Raw genomic sequence first — 22995 nt, forward strand, 5'->3', positions numbered from 1 at the left:
CCTTCCTGATCCCACCAAACGCAGAGCATTGTCTTCTTTCCAAAGTGATTTGGCCTTGCAGCCGATGTTGATGGTTGACCTGGATGAGCCCATGATTTTGTGCATTTGGGATTCTCAAAATAAATCCCCTTTTCATAGCCAGTCACAATTCGATGCAAAAAAGACTTTCTTTTGTGCTGTTGAAGCAACATTTTACTAATGACTTTTCGGTTTTTCATTTGTCTTTTGTTCAGTTGATATGGCATCCATTTTCCTTCCTTTAAAATATTTCCCGTTGCTTGTAAACAATTGGAAATTGTTTGCTGAGCAACATTTAATCTTTCTGCAAGTTGTTTTTAAGTGTGACACACATCTTCTCCAATAATGCTTGTAATTGTTGGTCTTCAAACTTTTTCGGTTGACCTGGATGTTCTTTATCGAAATCATCACCTTTAAAGCGTTTAAATCAGCGTTCACAAGTATGTTGAGATGGAGCAGTTCACCATAAGCTTCCCGAAGTATTCAGCAGCACTTTTCTTCAAAATAAAGTAATGAATTATAACTTTCCACAAATGCTCTTTTTTTGGCCCGAAATTTGACATTTTAAAGTGTAAAAATATCTATGATGTTAACACCTTCAGCAAATTTGACATATGAAGTTTTGAAGCTTTTTGTCAATACAACAAAATAGCTTACATATCAAATCGCATATATATCAACATATGTGTAACTTCATCTATTGAAAAAAATCCACATTATTAACCGGTACACCTAGTATGTCTATTTACATATTAACAATGATTAGAACTAATTTATCCAGCAATTTCCTTCATTCTTCTTCGCATTTAGTTCATCATTAAACTTCTATTATAATACTGTTTTAAATTTCCATTACCATATTCTTTTGAAAAACGTAAGCTCTCTTTAACATGGCAAACAGCCCAAACTAACATCAGTGATTATTTTCTTTCATCAGACATAAAAACTATATTCTTCAGTCATTCTGAATATAATTTCTAAGGAGCAGACCATCCACACCTAAAGGTGGTCGCCAGTCTTACCTTGCCATCTGTGGTGGTATTGATCCTGTAGTGATACACACGCCCCTCGTACCTGAGCGAAATGGACAGCTGCCCGGGGCTGCTCTCACTTTCTCGCACCAGGAAGCTGCCATTGATTAAACTGCTGAGTAGATACTCAGCTGCACTGCGTGACACAGGTCCATGGTACCAGGAATGTTTTTCCAGACTGTTTACTGGGGTGATGTAGTTGCTTGGCACCCAACCTTGGCCATTCTTAGAGCGAACTTCACTCCACTCACCATTCTGATTGTAACCAAGGACTCGTAGCTTTTCACCTAGTCATAAGGTTATCACAGAATGAAAGAGATGTTAATACTTTGTCTCAAAAGCAATCTATTATCAAACTTTAAACTCATTGAAAAATAAATAGGAACTTTTATTGTCAACAAATGTTTTTTTAAATAATGGAAACAGCCCTAGCTAGTTTGGCTCCGTGGATAGAGCGCCGGCCTGCAGACTTCAGGGTCCCAGGTTCGATTCCAGTCAAGGAAGGGCACATGCCTGGGAAGCAGCCAATCAGTGATTCTGTCTCATCACTGATGTTTCTATCTCTCCCTCCTTTCCTCTCTCTAAAATCAATAAAAATATTTAAAAAATAATAATGAAAACAAACTTGGCTGTTCATCATATCCTCCACTGATCTCTTTAGCTTGTAGCTTAAACAAAAGAAGCATAGTTAAAAGGGGCATTTTGACATTTACTACAGGTTTTCAAAGGTTTTTATACCAACTAAAAATGTCTTTAGAAAACTCCATGTATACAAAGATAAAAAGATTACTCAAATAGCTGGAAAATGACATAGTCTCACCCTTCAAAAACATTTTTTTGTTCATTTTTTCTTCCCAAAACAGTTAGTCAAGGAATGTATCTTATATATGGTTCAATGTTAACAAGCACTCAAGGATTAAGGATAAGCTATGGGAAACACAACATTACTTCTAAATTTCACATGGCACCAAGGCAACAAAACCATCAATGTAAAAAACAAAAGCACTGACCACAGAGCTTTCAGCAATGTTTTCAAAAAGAAAATTTTTTGGGGGAAGGGAGGTGAGTAGTGAGGACTCTCAAAGCACAATCTTTTCCAGGACTCAAGTTTTAAATAGATATAGTTTCCCCACGAAGAATGAGTCACTCCTATCCATTCCTCTAAAATTAGTGTGTGGGAAAGGAAGCTGAGTCTGATGCTGGAACCCAAAACTGAAGTTACTCAAAGTATCTTTGCTAATGGTTTCCGTGTACTTGATTGCTCCATTAAAGTTGTAAACATCAACTTCAGATTCCAGCAACATATACCTTGCCCCTACACTTGCAGCATGGACAAGATGGGGAAAGCAAAAGATTTATCATTAGTAATAAATGACCACCTAAATAATCCTTTCAATTTAGGCCCCTAACTCTGAGAGATGCCTTTCTATAGAGTTCACATCCACTTCTCAGTGTCAGAAAGCAGGAAAAAGCCAAGTCAATCAAGAGCATATGATCCAGTTATCAGGCAAAGGCCATTGAGGAAAAACTCAGAATCATTATTATGACAGTTATCTAACTTTTTTCAGTGGTTTACAGAAATGTCTACCACAGGGTAACTTTCTATCGGCTCTTACTATCTCACCCAAGAGACCTGGATATGAAACATTCAGTGAGAAAAAACACAGGAGTATGGACTCATATGCATTTTATACATATAAAATATACATATGTATAAATAGGAGTGTGGTGGTGGAAACGCACTGGGGGGAAAAAATCTTAGTACTGCTAGAAAAACAAAATAAAACTTGCTCTGTAGCTTTTCTCTTTTACTCCATGAGAACTGGAGAAGGTAAAACACTAAGTATTTTACTAAGCATATTATTATTGCTTCCTTATAAAGAACTGGTAATGACAGGTAATCAAATTAGGATACAGTGAAACACCCTAAATTTTTGTCTCATTTCTCCTCTTTTTGGCAGTTGGGAGAAGAATTTTCTACTCTGGAAGGAAAGTGACAGGGGTATGAGCTGGTAGGATACAAAGCATTACCCTATTGAGAGAAGAATCCTGGTAGAACTTTGTTTCTTACTTCAAGCAAATTATTATTTTCAAAAAAAGGGAAGTAAAATGATTATTTTATTTTTTAAATATATTTTCTTATATTTAAAATAATTAAAAAGCTTTAGCATAACATTATTTTATAATAAGGACCTGATACAAAAATCTGGCATTTCATGGGTTTTTTGAAAAATCCCTGCTGGCCATAAGGTAAAGGGAATCCTATTCCTTGAGCTGCACACTAGTGGTTGCCACAACTGGTAACTGAAGACTCAATAAACTTTATCAATGTTTCCTCAGTGACTGAGCTATCTTGGAAAATAACTGACGTGCAAATTATATCTAGGAAAGAATGTTCTGAGTCACAGCTTCACAAACTTCTCCACTGAAGTATCAGTAAAGGTATAAGGGTCTATTGTAGCTCAAAAAGACAACCACAAGAATAAAATTTGTATGAAGTCCTTTGTTTTATCCTAAAACTTTCTTCCCAATGCATAAACACCCATCTCTCATACATCCATCCATCCCCAAAACTACCCAAAATCTTTAAGTAAATTGACACGAGGAGATAATGCACTTTACTTTTCCTGTGCCTTTAGAACCTCCTGGCTCATGCACACGTGCCATCACACTCACACTCGGACATATTTATACCCCAGTTTGAGAAACACAGTTGTTGTTTTTTGTGTGTGTGTGTTTTTTTTAATATTTTTATTTATTTCAGAGAGGAAGGGAGAAGGGGGAAAGAGATACTAACATCAATGATGAGAGAGAATCATTGATTGGCTGCCTCATGCACGCCCCCTATTGGGGATCGAGTCTGCAACCCGGACATGTGCCATTGGCCCGAATCAAACCTGGGCCCTTCAGTCTGTAGACTAATGCTCTATCCACTGACCCAAACCAGCTAGGGCGAGAAACTCAGTTTTTAGCATTTCTGCTTTTGATGAATCTGGTCAAATTTCAAAAACTGATGTAAAAATTTTATTTAAAGGTAACATTCCTTGAATGGAGGCTTATGTTCTTAATTTGTTATGTCCACTCCCAATTAATACCTACCTCATTCTGAACCTTACAAATGAAAAGAATATGTTTGGCCCAGCTGGCGTGACTCAGTGGTTGAGAGTCAACCTATGAACCAGGAGGTCACGGTTCAATTCCTGGTTAGGGCACATGCCTGGGTTGCAGGCTCGACCCCCAGTAGGATCCCCAGGAGGCAGCCAATCAATGATTCTGTCTCATCATTGATGTTTCTATCTCTCCCTCTCCCTTGCTCTCTAAAATCAATAAAAATATATACATATTTTAAAAGGCATATGTTTGTAAATAATTATTTAATGTGACAGTTTTGTGGAGTGAAAAATTGTCCTGAAATATATTTTCTCCCAGTAGATTCAAAAGATAAGAACAAACTTATGCAAATTAGCAATCCAATTCATGTACACAATGACAATCTCCCATACTTCTATTTCTTTCTCATAAAAGTTTCATATTTCCTATCCTTGTTCAAAAAACCAATAATGGATGATTTTATTTGGTCATGTTCTTAGTGTTCCCTTTTATAAGCATTTACTACTGAAATAAACTAATCTGAGAATATTACAACAATAGAAACCCTTCATACTGTTCCTTTCACTGATCCATATAAACAAAAATGAGAGATAAATTGCCTAGGCCAGTGCTGCTCAGAGCAAGTCCACAATAATGTAAGAGGCTTATGCCAGACTGTGAATCACTAGACTACTTTCTTCATGCCCAAAGTCTTGCTCAAAAAAAAAAAAAAAAGAAAAGAAAAGAAAAGAAAAGAAATATCAGCTGAACTAAACATTGTACTTGGTAATGTAGTTGGTTTGTATTTTGGGTACAAGTTTTTAATCTCATTGCTAACTGATAACAAACAGTTCTCAGATAGGCAGCCAGTCATGGACAACATGATTCAATCAACGAGAAGAGATATACAGTGAACCCTACCTCTGTGGCAGATGAATGCTGCCATATTACATATAATACAAATTCTGAAAATGAGGAAAGTTTATGTGTATACTGTGTGGTGTTTTTTCTAAAAGACGATCTCATTTTATCCTTAATAAGCCTATAAAGTAGACAACGTGGCATTACCTCATACACAGGTTAAAAAAGACAATTACACCCTGGCCAGTGTGCTAAGTGGTTAGAGCTCCACCCTGTGCACTGAAGGGTCTGTGGTTCGATTCCCAGTCAGGTCACATACCCAGGTTTCAGGTTCAATCCCCGGTCAGGGCACATGCATAAGGCAACTGATTGATATTACTTTCTCTTTTTCCTTTTTTTCTCTCTCTCTCCCTCTACCTCTCCCTCTTCCTCTCTCTCTCTTCTCTTCTCTCTAGAATCAATGAAAAACATATTCTCACTTTTTAAAAACAGACAATTATGAACCAAGAGTATCTGGGCCCAGATCACCTAGCTAATTTTAGAGGCAGAATCTAGAACAGACCCTTTTATTTCCTATCCACTAATGAAAACTGAAAAGTAAGGGATATTACTCAGAAGCTTACCTTTAGTGATGCTGAGTGTGTTATCACCACTTGCTACAAAATCATAAAGTGCAACAAAGAGATTAGGATCACTCTCAGTGGCTCCCAGCAAGTTCTCCTTGGAGCTCCACCTGATGGCCTCGTTCAGTGCTTGGGGTTCAACATCACAACCATAGGGGCGGTGCAAGGCTTCTGAAAGACATAAGAAGAAAAAGAAATTCACAGTAAGTTCATTTGAAATTCACAGCTGGGAATTCATTTGAATTCAGTAAGTAGGCAGTATTTTAGCTGCTGGCATAGATGGACGGCTCCAGGGAGGGGCATAACTATATAGTTTTAGAATAATGAAGAATGAACAAATGTCTCCTAAACACAAGAGAAGTCTACTTGTTAAAAATGTAACAAGATAGAGAAAACACAAAATGAAAAGAACACAGTTAACCGTGCTTTATATGCAGTCACCAAAATCAGAAATTAACAGGAAAAGCAGTTTTCTCAAAATGGAAAGAAGAAATCTCAAAAAGAACTGGCAATTTGTTTTATAAAAATACAGGATATTTTGTTATGGTGGAGTGGTAGTTTTAAGAAGGAATAGTTATGTTTTTTAAGTCCTCCCAAACTCCCCTCCTTCCCTTACTCTGTCCATATAAAACAAATTGTGAAAAAGATAACAGATTTTAAGAAATATGTACATATTGTATAAATCCAGACCCTCCATTTATGTCTAAAAATAGTGCTTCTAGAAAAAAAAATTACCTGTTAAGCAACAGAAAAATGTTTTGGTTTTATACAATATTCTCACCACTCCAAAATAACTGTGTTACCACGCAACACTGTCTATAATAGTTTACAATTGTTGTTTTAATGAAAAAAATTCTACCCTATTTTCTATTCCTTGGTGATACATTTTTGTAAAATAGGCACTTAAATGAATGCTGCCCTAGAAAATACCACCAACAATGTACATTTATTGAGTTTCTGTCATGTGTAATGGTGGAAGCCTTGTAAGACCTGGTTTCTTCCTCAAGGCTTTATGGTTCCTAAGTTTAGTCATACTACACAAACCATCTTTTTACAGCCCAGGTCAATCATACAAAAAATACTCTGTTCTTCTAGTAGCAATTTTCTTAATAACTGGAATTATTTTTAGCAGCTATGTGCCACTAACTTTTCTCCAATCATTTTTAATTTAAAATTGGTTTTATCATATTTACAGGAGAATAAGCCTTTAATCTGTGGTTTTATTTCTTTTCAAATCCATTTCCTTCTCTCCATCTCTACAGCCAACGCCTTAGTTCAAATCCCCATCGTCTCTCACCTGGACTACTGCCTCCAGTCTTGTCTCCCTCAAATCCATCCTCCACACAGCTGGCAAAGTGATCTATTCAAAACAAAAATTTGACCATGTCACTCTTCTTAAGATTATCCTTCAATAGTTTACCATCAAGCTAAAATCTCTTTAATATCGCCTTCAAGGGCTTTAAGATCAGGTCTCCTATTTCTCTAGCTTCACCTCCACCCACTCTAATCTCAAATTTTAAATCTTAACATGCACTGTGAAGCTTCCTACCTTTCTGCCTTTGCTCACACTGTCCGATCTGGAATGTGGTCTCATTCCACCCTTTTCTTGACTGGCTGACTCATTTCATAACACTCAGCTCCAATAACCTCCCCTAGGAAGCCTCACAGATTCCTCCTCCTGGTGCTCTCAAAAAAACACCCTCTATCTTTACCTTTATTATATCCTCAATTCATGTTTGCCTCCCAAACTTCACAATGTGCTCTTTGGCTAAGAATTTTTTCTTTCTAGTAAGGAGTTATATAATATGTGTTAAATAACTGTTGATTGAATGAATGATCAAATTACACAAAAATGTAAGCGACAGAAAACAATGGCATGTATTTTAATATTAAAATAGCATTAATCAATGTTTTAAAAATGGTTTCATCACTGTCTATACATGAAATAGACAAATTCCTGTTGTAGGTTGATCTGTAATTCTAACAGTTTTAGAGTTTATTTCACTTCATCACATTCCTTCTCCTCTTAAAAGGAATGCATATTTAAAATTCCACAGCTAATTAAATTTTGTTTTACATTTAGAATAACTATGACAAACCTAAAGATATGTCCAGATGTCCTGACAGTTAATTTGAAACAAATGTGTAGCTCTTTGTTTAAAGGCAGAGTTACAGTGACTGGGAATTAGAATTATAAAATGAAAAAAAACACACTATATTATATGAAACATCCTATAAACTGGCTACATGTTCTATGTTATTATTTATTCTTTAATGAAAAATTATCTACTTTAGCAGAATTTCCATTGGGTTATGAAATGCCAACCAAAAACCTTGAAAGCTTGAGTACAAACTTCTAGCTATAAGATGAGTAAGTTCTGGGGGTCTAATGTACAGCAAGCATAGTGATTGTAGTTAATAATACTGTACTATATACTTGAAAGTTACTAAGAGAATAGATCTTAAATGTTTTCACCACAAAAAAAAGAAATGGTAATTATGTGATGCAATGTGTGTATTAGCTAAGGCTATGGTGGTAATCATTTTGCAATACACAAGTGTATCAAATCAACACATCATAAACCTTAAATTTACATATTCTTGTATGTCAACTATATCAATAAAGATGGGTGGTGGGAGGGGGATGACAAAAAACCTTGGAATCATTCATGATTCCTTTTTTGCTCTCACATATCACAACTAACCCATCAGGAAATTCTACTGGCACTGATTTCAATATTCAGAATCTATTCATTTCTCACCCCCTCCACTACTACCACCATGTCACAACCATCATCTCTTACCTAGATTATTTCACTATCCTAACTGATCTCCATGCTTCTATCCTTGTTCTCTATTGTCTAGTCTCAACACACCAGCCAGGTTTTTTTGTTGTTGTTAAACCTCGCCAGAATATTTTTCCCATTGAGAGTGGAAGGGAGAGGGATAGACACAGAAAGAGAAACATCAACGTGAGATACGTCAATTGGTTGCCTCCTGCATGCGCCCCAACCAGGGCCAGGGATCAAGCCTGCAATCAAGGTACATGCCCTTGACTGAATCAAATCCGGGGCCGTTCAGTCCTGCGGGGTGGGGGGGCCGCAACACTCAATCCACTGAGCTAAACCGACTAGGACACACCAGCCAGTTTTTAAAGCATAAATCAGATTGTATTACTCCTCTGCTCCCTATATCTTATAGTAAAAACCAAAGTCTAACAAGGGCCTACAAGGCCCTTTACAACTTACCTTACCCAATTCATCTTCCTACTCCTACTCCTCTAATATACCCCATTCTGACCACTGGCCTTCCTTGGACAAGGCAGGCACTCCCCTGCCTTGGGACTTTTGTACTGGCTTTACCTTCTACCTAAACCATTCTTCCCCAAGATATCCACCACATGACACTTCACTCAAATGCTATCCCCCCAGTGCACTATTTTTTGACTGTCTTATTTTAAAATACATCTATTCCTGACAACACTCACGCATTCTCTGTATCTCCCTTCCCAATGTATTTCTCTCCAAAGCTCTTAATACCACAAAATATATAATTTACTTTTTATTATATTCATGTGTATTAAGCTAACTCCCTCAACCAGAATACCAGTTTTATGAGGACAGAGATTTCTCTCTGCTTTGGTCACTGATAAATTATAAGCACCCAGAATAGTGCATGTATATAAGGGGCTCTCAAAAAAGATGTTGTATAAATGAATCATGTACTCAGAGGATGCTCCGAGAGGACGAAATAGAACACAAAGCTCTGAAGTCAGTAAAGGTTTCAGAGAAGAGAAAGCATTAAAATTGGATGAACAGGAATTCTGCACAGAAGACAGTAGAGTGACAGACTGTCAATGTGCAAGACATGTCTATGAAATGTAGTTCACATGTACTGAAGAGGAACTCCCAACAAACTCAAAGGAGGATTGTTAAAGGCAAGTCAGCTTCCTAAAAACCATGTTATTTGACAAAAGGAGAAAAGAGAATGAGACCTACGGCACAATCTTATATAAACTTAAAAGATATACAGGGTAAGTACAGTTATGAGTATGCAAAACAGTTTATTCTTGTATTATTTATTATTATATTATTTTCCATATGAACAACTATAAACCTACTTTTGCTCATCCTGTATTCAGACCAAACAGTAATGTACATTTCTCAAGTATACAAAATAATAAAAACAGGATAAAAGTAATTTTTGAAGCCAAAGTACTAAAGAACCATAATGGAAAACAATCCTTTTTATTCCCCCACTCTCCTTCTCCCCATCTCTGGCTTTATAACCTTTATGATCAAGTCAAAAGATCTTATTTCCTTCCTTCCTTCTTTTTTCCCCGCTCAGTCTTTTGTTCTCAGAAAACTAAGGGTCAACTTTCCGTACAATCCGTCTGCACCGGATATTCACAGAAACGCCATCCTACCTCTAGCACAAAACAAAGGGAAAATTTTTCAAAGACAAAACAACATCCTAACATTTTCCTGAGGCCAAGAATGAACATTTATTAAATCATAAAGACTTAAAGAACTAAATGAGGAGAACAAGCTAAAAAATAAAGGTAAAAAAGACAGAAAAAAAACCCACAGGAAAAGCAAGTAGTAAATGTTTCAGTGCTATCCAGTGCATCTAGTCTATACCACTTTCCTCAACAGTTTAAAACAGAAAAACATACACATGATTCAAATGTCCTGCACCCACCCAAATTCAAGTGTGTAGTCTGGAAATGTTTTATTTTTGAACAATGTGAAGTGACTACTACACATTAGGTACCTTAGATAGGAAGATAGATAATTTATTAATCATTGTTATAGGGTAGATCACACTTAGATGAGACAAAAAAAGACCAATTTTCATATATAGAATATAAGACACAGGTAGCAGAAATACATTCTGAGTATTAATAAAAGGTAGTTTTATTACCTTTTTCTACTGATACACTTGCAGGATACAATAAAAATAAGGCTAAACATAAAAATAGCTTATACAAAGTAAATTATCAGGATTAAACAAGTTAAAATCCAGATTAAAACTCAAACTCAAATTCAGAGATAAATTTAATATTTAACTGTATTAAAAACACTTTTCACCAATTAGTCATTCAATAGCTTTTATCAATTTAATTAGAAATCTGTCAGGTACAAATTAGAAAAATTAATATACAAATTTTCAGCTTAGGCATTTCCAAGTATTTTACAAACACTTATATTGCCAGAATTCTACTTTACCAAACTGCATATTCTCCTATAAGCTAATACTTTATAATACCTCTTCAAAATTATTTAAGGTGGTTGGATAAATCATTCAACAATTCTCAAAAAATAGTTTAAGTTCTTCATATCAAGCCACATGTATCTTAAGATCACAAAATACTACATATTACTCATTTATTCTTTTCAATAAGTACTTATTGAGGTCCTACTGTAAAATACCAGAAAACACACACACACACACACACACACACACACACGCACACACACACACACGCACACACGCACACGCGCGCGCACACTACCACTGGCTAAGAAAAAAGACAGTAATAGATACGATTCATTTTTTTGAGATCTCCATTCACACTTGATTACTGTGCTTATCTACCCTCCCCCAAACTATCACCTCCGAATCATACCTGTTAAGGTGGGTAGAGCAGTTTCTGAGGCCTCACTGCACAGGCAGCAAAGCAACGTGTCCTGATCTCTGCCATAACTATCAGGTGGAAGGAGAACTGTGCCCAGGACCATTTCTCTGCCCAAGAAGCACGAAAGTTAAACTGTTCTATGTCATGAGGAAGTCTTAGAATTCCACTCTGACAAGTAATACCACATGCATGTGACACTGAGTCATACACCCAGTGGCCAGAGGGAACCAATAGAAGTGTAAGAATTTACAAATGCCAAAGTAGGTTGGGGATATCAAAAGGAAAATATTAGCAATTAGCAAAATATTGAGTCAGAATAGTTACTTCAAAACCACAGGAACTCTTTTGGAAAAAACCCACAAAAACAAATAAGTAAAAACCCACACATATGGGTAGCAAATAATAAAATATATAGGGACTGGTATATATAGATGGGATTTCATTCATAATGGATGATGAAAAGTTTTCCTTGGAGAAAATCTGTTTACAATAAAACACCAATTACACTTTTTTAAAAAAGGAAACGCCTAAGGAGACTCATCTTTTGCATCACTTAAATTAGTTCAAGAAACCACAAACCCAAAGCCAAAGAAATAGTTACAATCTGATTCATAAACACAGAAGCCTGGAAAGTACTCCTTTCACTAACAGTGTGACTCTATCCTATATAATAAAACCCTAATATGCAAATCAACCGAAAGGCAGAACGACCAGTCGCTATGACACACACTGACCACCAGGGGGGCAGACGCTCAACACAGGAGCTGCCCCCTGGTGGTCAGTGCGCTCCCACAGGGGAAGCTCTGCTCAGCCAGAAGCCGGGCTCACGGCTAGCGAGCACAGCAGTGATGGTGGGAGCCTCTCCCGCCTCCGCTGCAGGCGGGCAGTAAGGAGCGAGGGGTCCCAGACTGCGAGAGCCCTGGACTGGAAGAGGGATGTCTTGACTGCCGGCTTAGGCCCGATCCCTGGGGCCTAAGTAGCTTAATAAAGGTTTAAAAACATGGCATAATAGTGTTGAAAACTTTTCAGTGCTAAAACTTTTAAAAGCCAAAGCCTAATCTTTTTTAATATATAGGAACAAAGTTAAATAAAATTTAAGAATATGAAAATAAGACTATCTTATGAAAATTAAACTAGTAACACCTACAAATAACAAATGAATTTACTGGTATAATCTACAAAAATAATACAAGAATGTTTGTAACTATACAGCTGAAAACACTCACTGATTTGATATATATTTATTAAGCACCTTACTATGTACCACTGAGCCAGGTTCCAGGTCAATAAAGGTAACAAGGTAAAATGATAGGATAGCAGGATTGAAATAACCTTCAATAAAGCTGAAACAAAATTATAATGTAACCTTAGAGGAAGAATGACTTTGATGGCAGTAATTATTAGTTTAAACAAAGCTTATACTTTTAATAAAATTAACCTTTATAAAACCAGTTCTGTTAACATAAATGACTAATGGTTATCTCAGTTAATGACTCAGAATTTCAAATACTAGGTTAAATTTTTCCTTCCTTAGATTATAAAAATATATATATAAGAAAAAGAAACTCCATAGTCTATGCTCTCTACATATCTATATAGATTGTATGGATTCTAGAGCATATGATTTATTATTTAATCAGTAAATCTGCTATTTAAATTACCAATAATTAATAATTACGTTATCGAAAACTTTATAACCAGGAGTAAAGAAGTGATTAGATAAACAAAATGTGGTATATAGATACAATGGAATGTTACTAAACCATAGGAAATACATTTTTTAAAATATATTTTATTTATTTTTTACAGAGAGGAAGGGAGAGGGATAGAGAGTTAGAAACATCAATGAGAGAGAACATCGATCAACTGCCTTCTACACACTTCCCACTGGGGATGTGCCCGCAACCAAGGTACATGCCCCTGACCGGAATCGAACCCGGGACCCTTGAGTCTGCAGGCTGACGCTCTATCCACTAAGCCAAACCAGTTAGGGCAGAAATGAATTTTTTATAAAAGCTGCAACATAGAGGGGCCTTGAAAACATTATGCTAGGAGAACCAAGATGGTGGTGTAGGTAAATGCCAGTACTTACCCCCTCCCACAACCACATCAAAATTACAACTAAAATAGCTCTAGCTGGTGTGGCTCAGTGCATAGAGCATTGGCCTGTGGACTGAAGGGTCCCAGGTTCGATTCCAGTCAAGGGCACATGCCTGACTTGCAGGCTTGATCCCAACAGTGGGGCATGCAGGAGGCAGCCAATCAATGATTCTCTCTTATCATTGATGTTTCTCTCTCTCTCTCTCCCTCTTCTTTGCTCTCTGAAATCAATAAAAAGAGAAAGATAAACTACAATTAAAATACAGAACCATCATCATTCCGGGCGGCCTGAAAAGCTGGCTGAATGGAAGTCCTACAATTAGAGAAGTAAAGAAGAAAGCACACTGAGACTGGTAGGAGGGGTGGAGGCACAAAACAGGCTGGTCTGACACCCACGTGAAGTGTTTTTAATCCGAAGGGATACCTCGCAGAGGCCTCCCATGAGAAAGAAGCAAGGGGTCCCAGCCCCACACCAGACCCCTGAGCTGGGAAGAGAAGTCCCTGTAACTTCAGGCTGTAAAAACCAGTGGGGATTGTGACTGAGTGAAACAGAGGCTGCTGGAGACTCCAGCAGTCCCTCTTAAAGGGCCAGCACACAGACTTATACAGTCCCTCTGAGCTCCAGCATTGGGGAGCATCACTGGGGAAACCAGACACATACAGCGAGGAACTGGATTGTCTGGCATCAGGGCAGGAACTCAAGGTGGCTTTTTTCCAAATGGAGGTGCTCGCAGGGGTCATTGTTTCTGTACTGGAACCTCACCCCCTTGCAGAGCTGACTGGCAGGCATTTCTGTTTCCATCAGCATGGCTCACACTTTTCGCTCCACCCTGGTAATTCCCCAAGACCCCGCCCCACCCAACTTGCAGCCTCACCCAAACTTTTGCAATGGCTTTTCCATATGAATAGCCTATCCTGGCTCAGGCTTCAGACTTTCCTAAAATCTCTTAAACAAGCAGCAACTGGCGTCAGCATACCCCATACCTATCAATATGAGGCCAAAGACCAGGCACTAGCACCAGTCTGCCTTACTTCACAACTCAGCCTCGCCAGGGCATTTCCAACCCCAATACAAATAACAGCCTTCTGCAGATTGCTGGATAACTCCTGCCAGGTGGTCCCAGGCAGTGGCTGACTTTGCATCTCCCTGGAGGCCCCAGAGCCAGTGCATCTGGTGGACAGCTTCAGACCATACCAGATTATAACTCTACATGTCCACAAGCGACACACTCAAGAGGCAGGATCCAGGACAAGCCTTGAAGTACTCCCACATTTAGAGATCAAACAGAAAGAGACCCCCCAATTTTTCTCTATTTAGCAGTATCTCATTAGGGCAAATTTTCAAATCAAAGACATTTTAAGACTCATGATACAGGAGAAACCAAGATGGCGGCATAAGGTAAACACCTAACTGTTGCCTACCACAATTTTGAAACTACAACTGGAAAACAGAGCGCATACCATCCAGAACCACTGGAAAGCTGGCAGAGTGGAAAACCTACAACTAGAGGAAAAACAGAGAGGGGGACGCTGAGCCTCAGGAGCTGTGGAGGTGCGGAGATCCGTGAGCGCGGAAAGGGCGGGCGGCTGAATACACGGCAGGCTTGCTCGCAGCGCGCGGAGAGGGAGGGCAGCAGACGCTGCGTGGCTAGCTTTCTCATTTGGGAGAAAAACAAAACCTCCTGACTGCACTGAAATCCAGCTGCGGTCGGGGAGAAACTGGGCTGTTTGGCAGCAGGCGAGGCTTGAGAGCAGCCTTCTCTCAGAGGCGCGCAGCCATTGATTAGGGCACGGAGGAACCGGCCCTCTTAGGGCAGCGCAGACGGAAACCAAGTTTGTGTGTGCCATTCTGAGACTCCGCCCCATCCAAGCTGAGCACAGAAGCTCTCCCAGTGGAGACACTGCTGATCCTCACAGCCAACTGGCTTGGAGATCAACTCCCGCCAGTGATACCAACAATCCCAACCACTCTGAACTCCAGTTTCTGGGGACACGCGGGGGACCCAGACGCCTATGGGACTCTCGGCCATCGGTCGGAGAGTGAGAGTGACTTTTCTGTCGGTGTGGACGACACCAGATTTCAACCACTCTCATAAGGGACACATTCAAGAGGCAGACTCAGTGAGCACCAAAGCCCTACTGTGTCTCCAGCACAGCAATTCTTCTGTTATAGACACAGCAGGCCCTCACAGCCAATTGAACCGGAGGTCAATTCCTCCCAGTGTACCAACAGCAATCAGGGCTTTTAACTACACCAAGACTTTCCACTCAGCCCACAAAAGGGAGTACCAAGAGCAACCACCTAGGGTGAGTGGGGAAGCTGAGCTACCGGCCCCTATAGGTCACCGACCACACAAAGCCACTCCATCAACACAGGGAGGCAGCCAAAATGTGGAGACATCGAAGTATGTCACAAGTAGGAGAAATAGATGAAAGCAAACTAATGGACGACACAGTGTTCAGAACCATATTTATAAGGTTACTCAAGAATCTTCTAAAAACCGCTGAGAAACTTGAAGAGACCTTCAAGGACCTAAATGAGAATACCAAAAAAATGGAAAAGGACCAGTCAGAAATTATGCATACACTGTCTGAAATAAAGAATATACAGAGTAGACCACCGCACCCGAAGAGTCAAACCAAAGAGCTGGAATATGAGGAAGAAAAAAACACCCAACCAGAGAGGCGGAAAGAAAGAAGAATCCAAAAGTGTGAGGACAGCATAAGGAGCCTCCGGGATGGCTTTAAGCATACCAATATCCGAATTTTTGGGGTGCCAGAAGAGAGAGAGCAAGATACTAAAAACCTATTTGAAGAAATAATGACAGAAAACTTCCCCCACCTGGTGAAAGAAATGGACTTACAAGTTCAGGAAGCGCACAGAACCCCAAACAAGAGGAATCCAAAGAGGACCACACCAAGACACATCATAATTAAAATGCCAAGGGCAAAAGACAAAGAGAGAATCTTACAAGCAGCAAGAGAAAAACAGTTAATTACCTACAAGGGAGCACCCATACGACTGTCAGCTGATTTCTCAACAGAAACTATGCAGGCCAGACAGGAATGGCAAGAAATATTCAAAGTGATGAATAGCAAGAACCTACAACCAAGACTACTCTACCCAGCAAAGTTATCATTCAGAATTGAAGGGCAGATAAAGAGCTTCACAGATAAGAAAAAGCTAAAGGAGTTCATCACCACCAAACCAGTATTATATGAAATGCTGAAAGGTATTCTTTAAAAAGAGGAAAAAGAAGAAAAAAGTAAAGATAAAAATTATGAACAACAAATATCTATCAACAAGTGATTCTAAAAATCAAGTGAATTAAAAATCTGAGGAACAGAATAAACTGGTGAACATAATAGAATCAGAGGCATAGAATGGGAGTGGATTGATAATTCTCAGGGGGAAAGGGGTGTCTGTGTGGGGGGTATGGGAAGAGACTGGACAAAAATCATACACCTATGGATAAGGACAACGGGGGGGAGGGAACTGGGTGATGGGGAGATATGGGGGAAAGAAAGGAGAAACAATTGTAATAATCTGAACAATAAAGATTTATTTAAAAAAAAAAAAAGACTCACGATACATATTTCCAAACCACTTTCCAAAAAATGTTCTCTTTATACTCATGAACTATGTGAGAATGCTCACTTCACAATGGTGCTTATCTATTTTAAAGACAAAGAGCAGTTACTTGTTTAAATTTGAAACTCACTGCTAGTAAGGTAGAACATTTCCCATTTATTTTGTTGTTTATATTTCCCATTTTGCAAGCTGTCAGAAGCACGGGCAGTAAATAAAAATCAACAAATGGGAAATTACAAAATACTTCGTGTTTCTCCTATCTCTAGATATAACAAAGAAAAAATATTGATTCTTCCTACTGTAGGCCCTAAATTTCAAATACCTCACAAATGGAGCTGTCACTTTTATAACAGGTAAACTAACCCACAACAGACCACCTATCCCTTTTTCATATCAGCATTAAAGAGAGCATTGCAGAGAGGTGGGCACAAAGTACTTCAGGATCTAATTGTAGATCTTAAAATACATTCAGCTCCATTATTACTGAGATGAAGAAACAAAGCTGGTGTCAGAACCAGATGATCTCTAAGGTGGCAGCTGCCATGTCCCTGCCTGTTACTAACCCTGCGGCTCACCCTCCCAACATAGCAGCTGGCTAGAATTCTAAGAAGAAAGGAGAGCATCACTATGATACTTTACTCTCAGCATTCACCACTTTACCTTTCCCTTTGTGAGCTCAAGGCTTTAGGAACAAATACTGGCCCCTCATTACAAAAAGATCCCTAAAGTTAATAAGCTTTTTTTAAATCTAAGAGAAACATTCGTGTAGAGAAAGAGAAGAGATGCCATTATAGCTTTTTTATTTTTTAAGTATATTTTTTATTGGTTTAAGAAAAGGAGGGAGGGGGGGGAGAGAGAGAGAAAAAAAGAGAGAGAGGAACATCAATGATGAGAATCATTTATCGGCTGCTTCCTTAACACCCCCTACAGGGGATCGAGCCTGCAACCTGGGCATGTGCCCTGATGGGGAATTGAACGGTGACCTCCTGGTTCCTAGGTTGACGCTCAACCACCAAGCCATGCCAGCCGGGCCAGTTTTTTTATTTTGTGACAGGAAGTCTCAGAGTTATTAAATTAGCAATCCTTTTTACTAATCATTATTTATTAGCAAAGCACTTTGCTGGGTTTTATTGGACAGAGAGGCATAATGATTCTGTACTTGTAGAAATTTCATCTTATTAGAGGAAAAAAAACAAAAAAGGAAGTAATAATTATAGTAAATACACTATAGAAGGTGTCTTAGTTTAGTACAACAGTTGCCGTTTTAGGCAAAGGAAGAGATTACTTAATCAGAAATGGTCAGAGAAGTCAGATCCAAGGAGAATCTAAGAACTTGAACTACCATTTGAAAGATAATACAGGAATTAAATAGACAAAGGGAAATACCCAGCATAGTAGTGATTAAAATGCCATGTTGATTGTTGGGTGATACACTCAAATTGAGAGTGCATCCAAGCTAAGAAGAAAGGACATTAACTACGATTACTAACTGACCTAAAGAGAATTAATCTTGCAATATTTTAGAGCCTCTTCAGTTGCTTTTTTTTTTTTTTTTGTGGTCAAAATGATTTACTCACATTTGGTAAAATCAGAACTGAAATGATGACACGTATAAAAGACAGATTAATTGGTTCTTTCACTACAGTCCATTGTATCCTTAATGCTCTATCCCCTGCTGCCCATGATCAGACAGACATGTGGACTCAACAGAGAACCATCTCAACTGGCAGCACCCTCCACTTCAGTCCACATGGCTGGCCCACCCTCATTCAAAACCCCACAACTAGTCTCTGAGACTTTATGACCAGCTTTCTTCCTTTTCCTCTGTTATCTTTTCCCAGATTGGCTTCTTGATGTGTTCTGGTAACTGTTCTAATTTTGTCTTTGTAATTTCCATGACAACTCCTTCAGGTAAGTTTTGCTGAATGTATTCCAAGTAGACATCTGCTGTACTTCCAGTTAGATGTTTTAGCTCTAAGCATCTGTAAAGTGTTCTCAGTTTATACTGAACTCTGTGCTTCTTGAAAATATGCACTGATTTGAGAAGAGTAAATCGCTCTATTTTCCTTGGAGGTTCATATACTTCAATAGAGATACCAAGTTCTTTAGCAGCAAGCACGGCACATTATTCATAACTGTCCAACACAGCCTTATCATGGCCTTTTACTAAAACTAACAGGCGCTGCCCTAACCGGTTTGGCTCAGTGGATAGAGCATCGGCCTGCGGACTGAAAGGTCCTAGGTTCAATTCCGGTCAAGGGCATGTACCTTGGTTGCGGGCACATCCCCAGTAGGAGGTGTGCAGGAGGCAGCTGGTCGATGTTTCTCTCTCATCGATGTTTCTAACTCTCTATCCCTCTTCCTTCCTCTCTGTAAAAAATCAATAAAATATATTTAAAACTGACAGGTGCTTATACAATGTGTCTGGTTCATCAGAAATAGTTATCGCAGGCTTGGTCAAATCCTTGGGAACATCAACATGTAGGTTTGAAAACTGTACCCACTTCATACTGGAACTGAGAAGAAAGCCACCATTTTTGGCTGTACTGCTCTTAGAACTGTTTACAAAAAAATCCCTCGAACCATCCATTTTACACCATTACTGTGCCTCATAACTCAACAATCCAGCTTTTCCAAATCCTTGTCAGCTCCCCCTAGTGGATCAAAACTTCTAGTTGTAGGAAACATGGTACTATGGTACTATATATATTTAATTTGCCTTAATTGAGAGTGCATCCAAGCTAGTATCTGTTTTTCCTTTAAGCTTTCCTGCCAGAGACACAGGCACAGGGCCCCGAGCGCAGCTAGTGCCACCATGTTGCCATGTCGACGTCCCAAGATCCTTCAGTTGCTTATTTTTAACTAGAGGCCCAGTGCATGAAATTCGTGCACAGGTAGGGTCCCTAGGCCTGGCCAACAATTAGGGCCGATCGGGGGCCTTCTGGCTGCCAGCCGGGGCCTCCCTTCCCTGGCTGCTGGCTGACAGCTGCTTACTGCTGACTGGGGCCTCCCTTTCCCAGCTGCTGGCAGGGCCTTCTTTCGTTCCACGTCTCCCCCTGTTGGTCAGCACATGTCATAGCAAGTGAACTGTCTCCCGGTCGAACTCCCATGGGGACAATTTGCATATTAGGCTTTTACTAGTATATACATAGATTCTACACCTCTGACTTATTTTAGCCATACAAATCTTCAACTTGAACCCAATAAATTTATCCTTACCTTTTAATGGATTTAGCACCCCTTTTAGATTATACAGAAAGAACTAAAGTTTTCAGTTATAATGTCAAGGTCTCCACTAAGCATTTTGCATGCATATAATCTCATTTAAGGACTCTATAATGCACTTAACCATTTTTTCCCCCTGTTTTACAAATGAAAATTGTCCACTCAGATATTTAAATAACTTAACCAATGACACTACACTTTTTGAATGGCAGAGTCCAAAGATGCTTAATAAAGATTTATTGGATTTAAGAAAAGTGTGTACTAACTTTAGGGACCATAACACTACTCTGAAAATTAAATTTAACCTAAACTAATCTAAATAAATTTAATTTACTGATTTTAATTCAAATTTTCCCTAACAAAAGAAATTAAATCCAAAAGGATGAGATTTTATAGAGTAGCACTGAGCTTTGGAGGGTCACAAACCACTGTAAATAAGTTGTCACTCTGGCTGAGACTGTGTGCTCCATTATCCAAAACCTCCAAACACTTAAAGGGCTCATTTGCTCCTGTTAGAGTGGGACCTTTCTCTAATTACAAAACCACAGATAACAACATACTTTGGACTCAAAGTCTTCCTACTGATATGTCATAATTTATAATATCATTATCTATAGCCCCGAAGAACTAATATACAAATGCTCAGAAATATTAAATAACTTAACGAGTTGGTAAAGCCAGGATTCAAAACCCTAGGTCTTGTCTCACACCAAAGCCTATGCTCCTTTCACTAGTTCAGGCTGCCTCCCTTATTCAAGAGAGTAGTACAAAAACACTGAGGCAAGTCTCTCTATCCTTCTGCAAAAGAATCTGAAGAGAGCCAGACTCCCCAGGTGGAATGACCTTGGTCCATCTGTTCATACATAGGATAATATTGAAGAGTCAAACCTAAGAAACTAATTAGAATGTTAAATATGTGCTTACCAACCAATCCATTCATCACAGGACTGGAAATTTCATCATTTACTCCCGGCAGCTGAGTAATCACACATTTTTCCAGAGTTAATGCACAATGACTCAGAGTTTTAAAAATTTGTATAGGTCATGCCTGAACTTAGAATGCATCTTAACAAATAACCTTTTCTCTAATTAACTGTACAACTTTCATCACTTCTTTGAACAATCTTATTTAGATCAAAACAAAATAGACTGTCTTTCCTTTTGATTTCTCCTCCAAAGATGAGCAGACAAAAGTCTTTCCTTAGTATATGACTCACCTCACAACCATCTCACACACAAAAAGTAATGTATATGTGGGTATGCAGTAGGAGGTATTTCTTACAGTTCTAAAGGTTCTCCAACCTTACCCTTCAGGATGCATGTCACTGTCCTGCAAATAGCAACATAACAATCTTTTCATGTGATGCTAAAAATCAAAAGGCTGGTTTTTCCTGTTTCAGACCCATGGAGCTAGTTTTACAGTATCTATGAAGTGACATGTCCATGTGTATATATACTACACTCCCTATACTTGAGTCCTGGCTACAAGCTATTTCCTGCTGGCTGAACTCACATATTTCCAATTGACTTAGCTAAGGGAAACAAAGACCTTATTCATTACCCTTATTTCAGAGACTGCTGGCTATCCAAAGCAACAGAATTCTCCCTACAGCGTAAGTGTTAGAGGTAATAAGAAAAAACCATACTTTAAATTACAAAATTCTTTTGGTTAAAGTTCATATTAATACACATTTTTTGTTCAAATAATCTATAAAAAACTCAGCATTCAATCTGTTACTTCATTGCTGAATCCTCTATTTCTCTCCAGCCTAAAAAACTATCACTGAAATTGCAAAATTACTGAAAAATTTTAATGATATATCTTAGTTAATAAAACTCTATATTAAAGTTATTTTTACTATATCTGTCAGTATCAAACTGTGAATACACAGAACTATAAGTACTATGTGAATACTATGTATTCACATGACTATGTGTACTATGTCTCATAGTAAAGTTCGCCATTAGCACTGGCCTAATTTATGATGTGGGGTAAAAATCACAGGACAGAAAAAAAATTAGATGGAGACCAGAGGAATAGTTTAAAGGGTGTACAGCAACCCCATTTAGTTAGTTAGCTCCATTTTGGATATATTAAGCTTAAGAAACCTATTATACATCCAAAGGAAGATATGGCATTAGCAGCTGAATTTAAGAGTCTGAATTCAGAGAAGTTTTGACCAGAGACATAAATTTGGAAATCATCAACAACAACAAATATTTAAGGCCCTAAGACTGGATGAGCTTGTCCTCTGTGTATGTAGATAAATAAAAGTTTAAAAGATGGGAAAGAGAATGTACTGATAGATTGTTCCACAAATTTGAATTCTGATTAAAAGTCCTGGGTAGCTACACTTTTTTTATACTTGGCTAACACAGACTAACAGAATTATATTAATCTCTCAAATAATCTGGACTAAATTAATGTATTTAGATACAGACTTCTCTAAAGCTGCTTGTATTTTTTTTTTTTTATTATTGATTTTTTACAGAGAGGAAGGGAGAGGGATAGAGAGCTAGAAACATTGAAGAGAGAGAAACATCAACCAGCTGTTGATGTACATGCCCTTGTACATGCCCTTGGACCGGAATCGAACCCGGGACCTTTCAGTCCGCAGGCCGACGCTCTATCCACTGAGCCAAACGGGTTTCGGCATGAAGCTGCTTGTATTGATGCAAATCATTTCTTATACGAATACTCTTATGCACCATTCCTATATATATCAAAACACTACTTAAATTGAATGCTAGGCTTTTGGAACATGTATCAGTATATACCTAATTAACATATTAGATGAATATAATTAGTACATATCT

General features: G+C 38.4%; 1 protein-coding gene and 1 pseudogene across 4 annotated transcripts in view; both read right to left on the reverse strand.

Moving 5' to 3' along the window:
• Positions 1 to 22995, reverse strand: part of ABL2 (ABL proto-oncogene 2, non-receptor tyrosine kinase) — a 96974-nt gene that overhangs the window by 18229 nt on the left and 55750 nt on the right. For 2 of the 4 annotated variants that reach the window (XM_054711460.1, XM_008145892.3), the window contains 3 exons: positions 6921 to 6983; positions 5624 to 5794; positions 1041 to 1336 (listed from right to left, as the gene is read on the reverse strand). In XM_054711460.1, the coding sequence (XP_054567435.1) occupies positions 1041 to 1336; positions 5624 to 5794; positions 6921 to 6983 (530 nt within the window). Of the gene's footprint in view, positions 1 to 1040; positions 1337 to 5623; positions 5795 to 6920; positions 6984 to 11252; positions 11415 to 22995 lie in introns of those variants that run through there. The other 2 variants (XM_008145894.3, XM_008145895.3) reach the window with 2 other exon arrangements.
• LOC129147861 (28S ribosomal protein S10, mitochondrial-like) lies at positions 18752 to 19770 on the reverse strand (annotated as a pseudogene).

This window comes from Eptesicus fuscus, chromosome 22 (genome assembly GCF_027574615.1).
Source record: "Eptesicus fuscus isolate TK198812 chromosome 22, DD_ASM_mEF_20220401, whole genome shotgun sequence".
Lineage (NCBI taxonomy): Eukaryota > Metazoa > Chordata > Mammalia > Chiroptera > Vespertilionidae > Eptesicus > Eptesicus fuscus.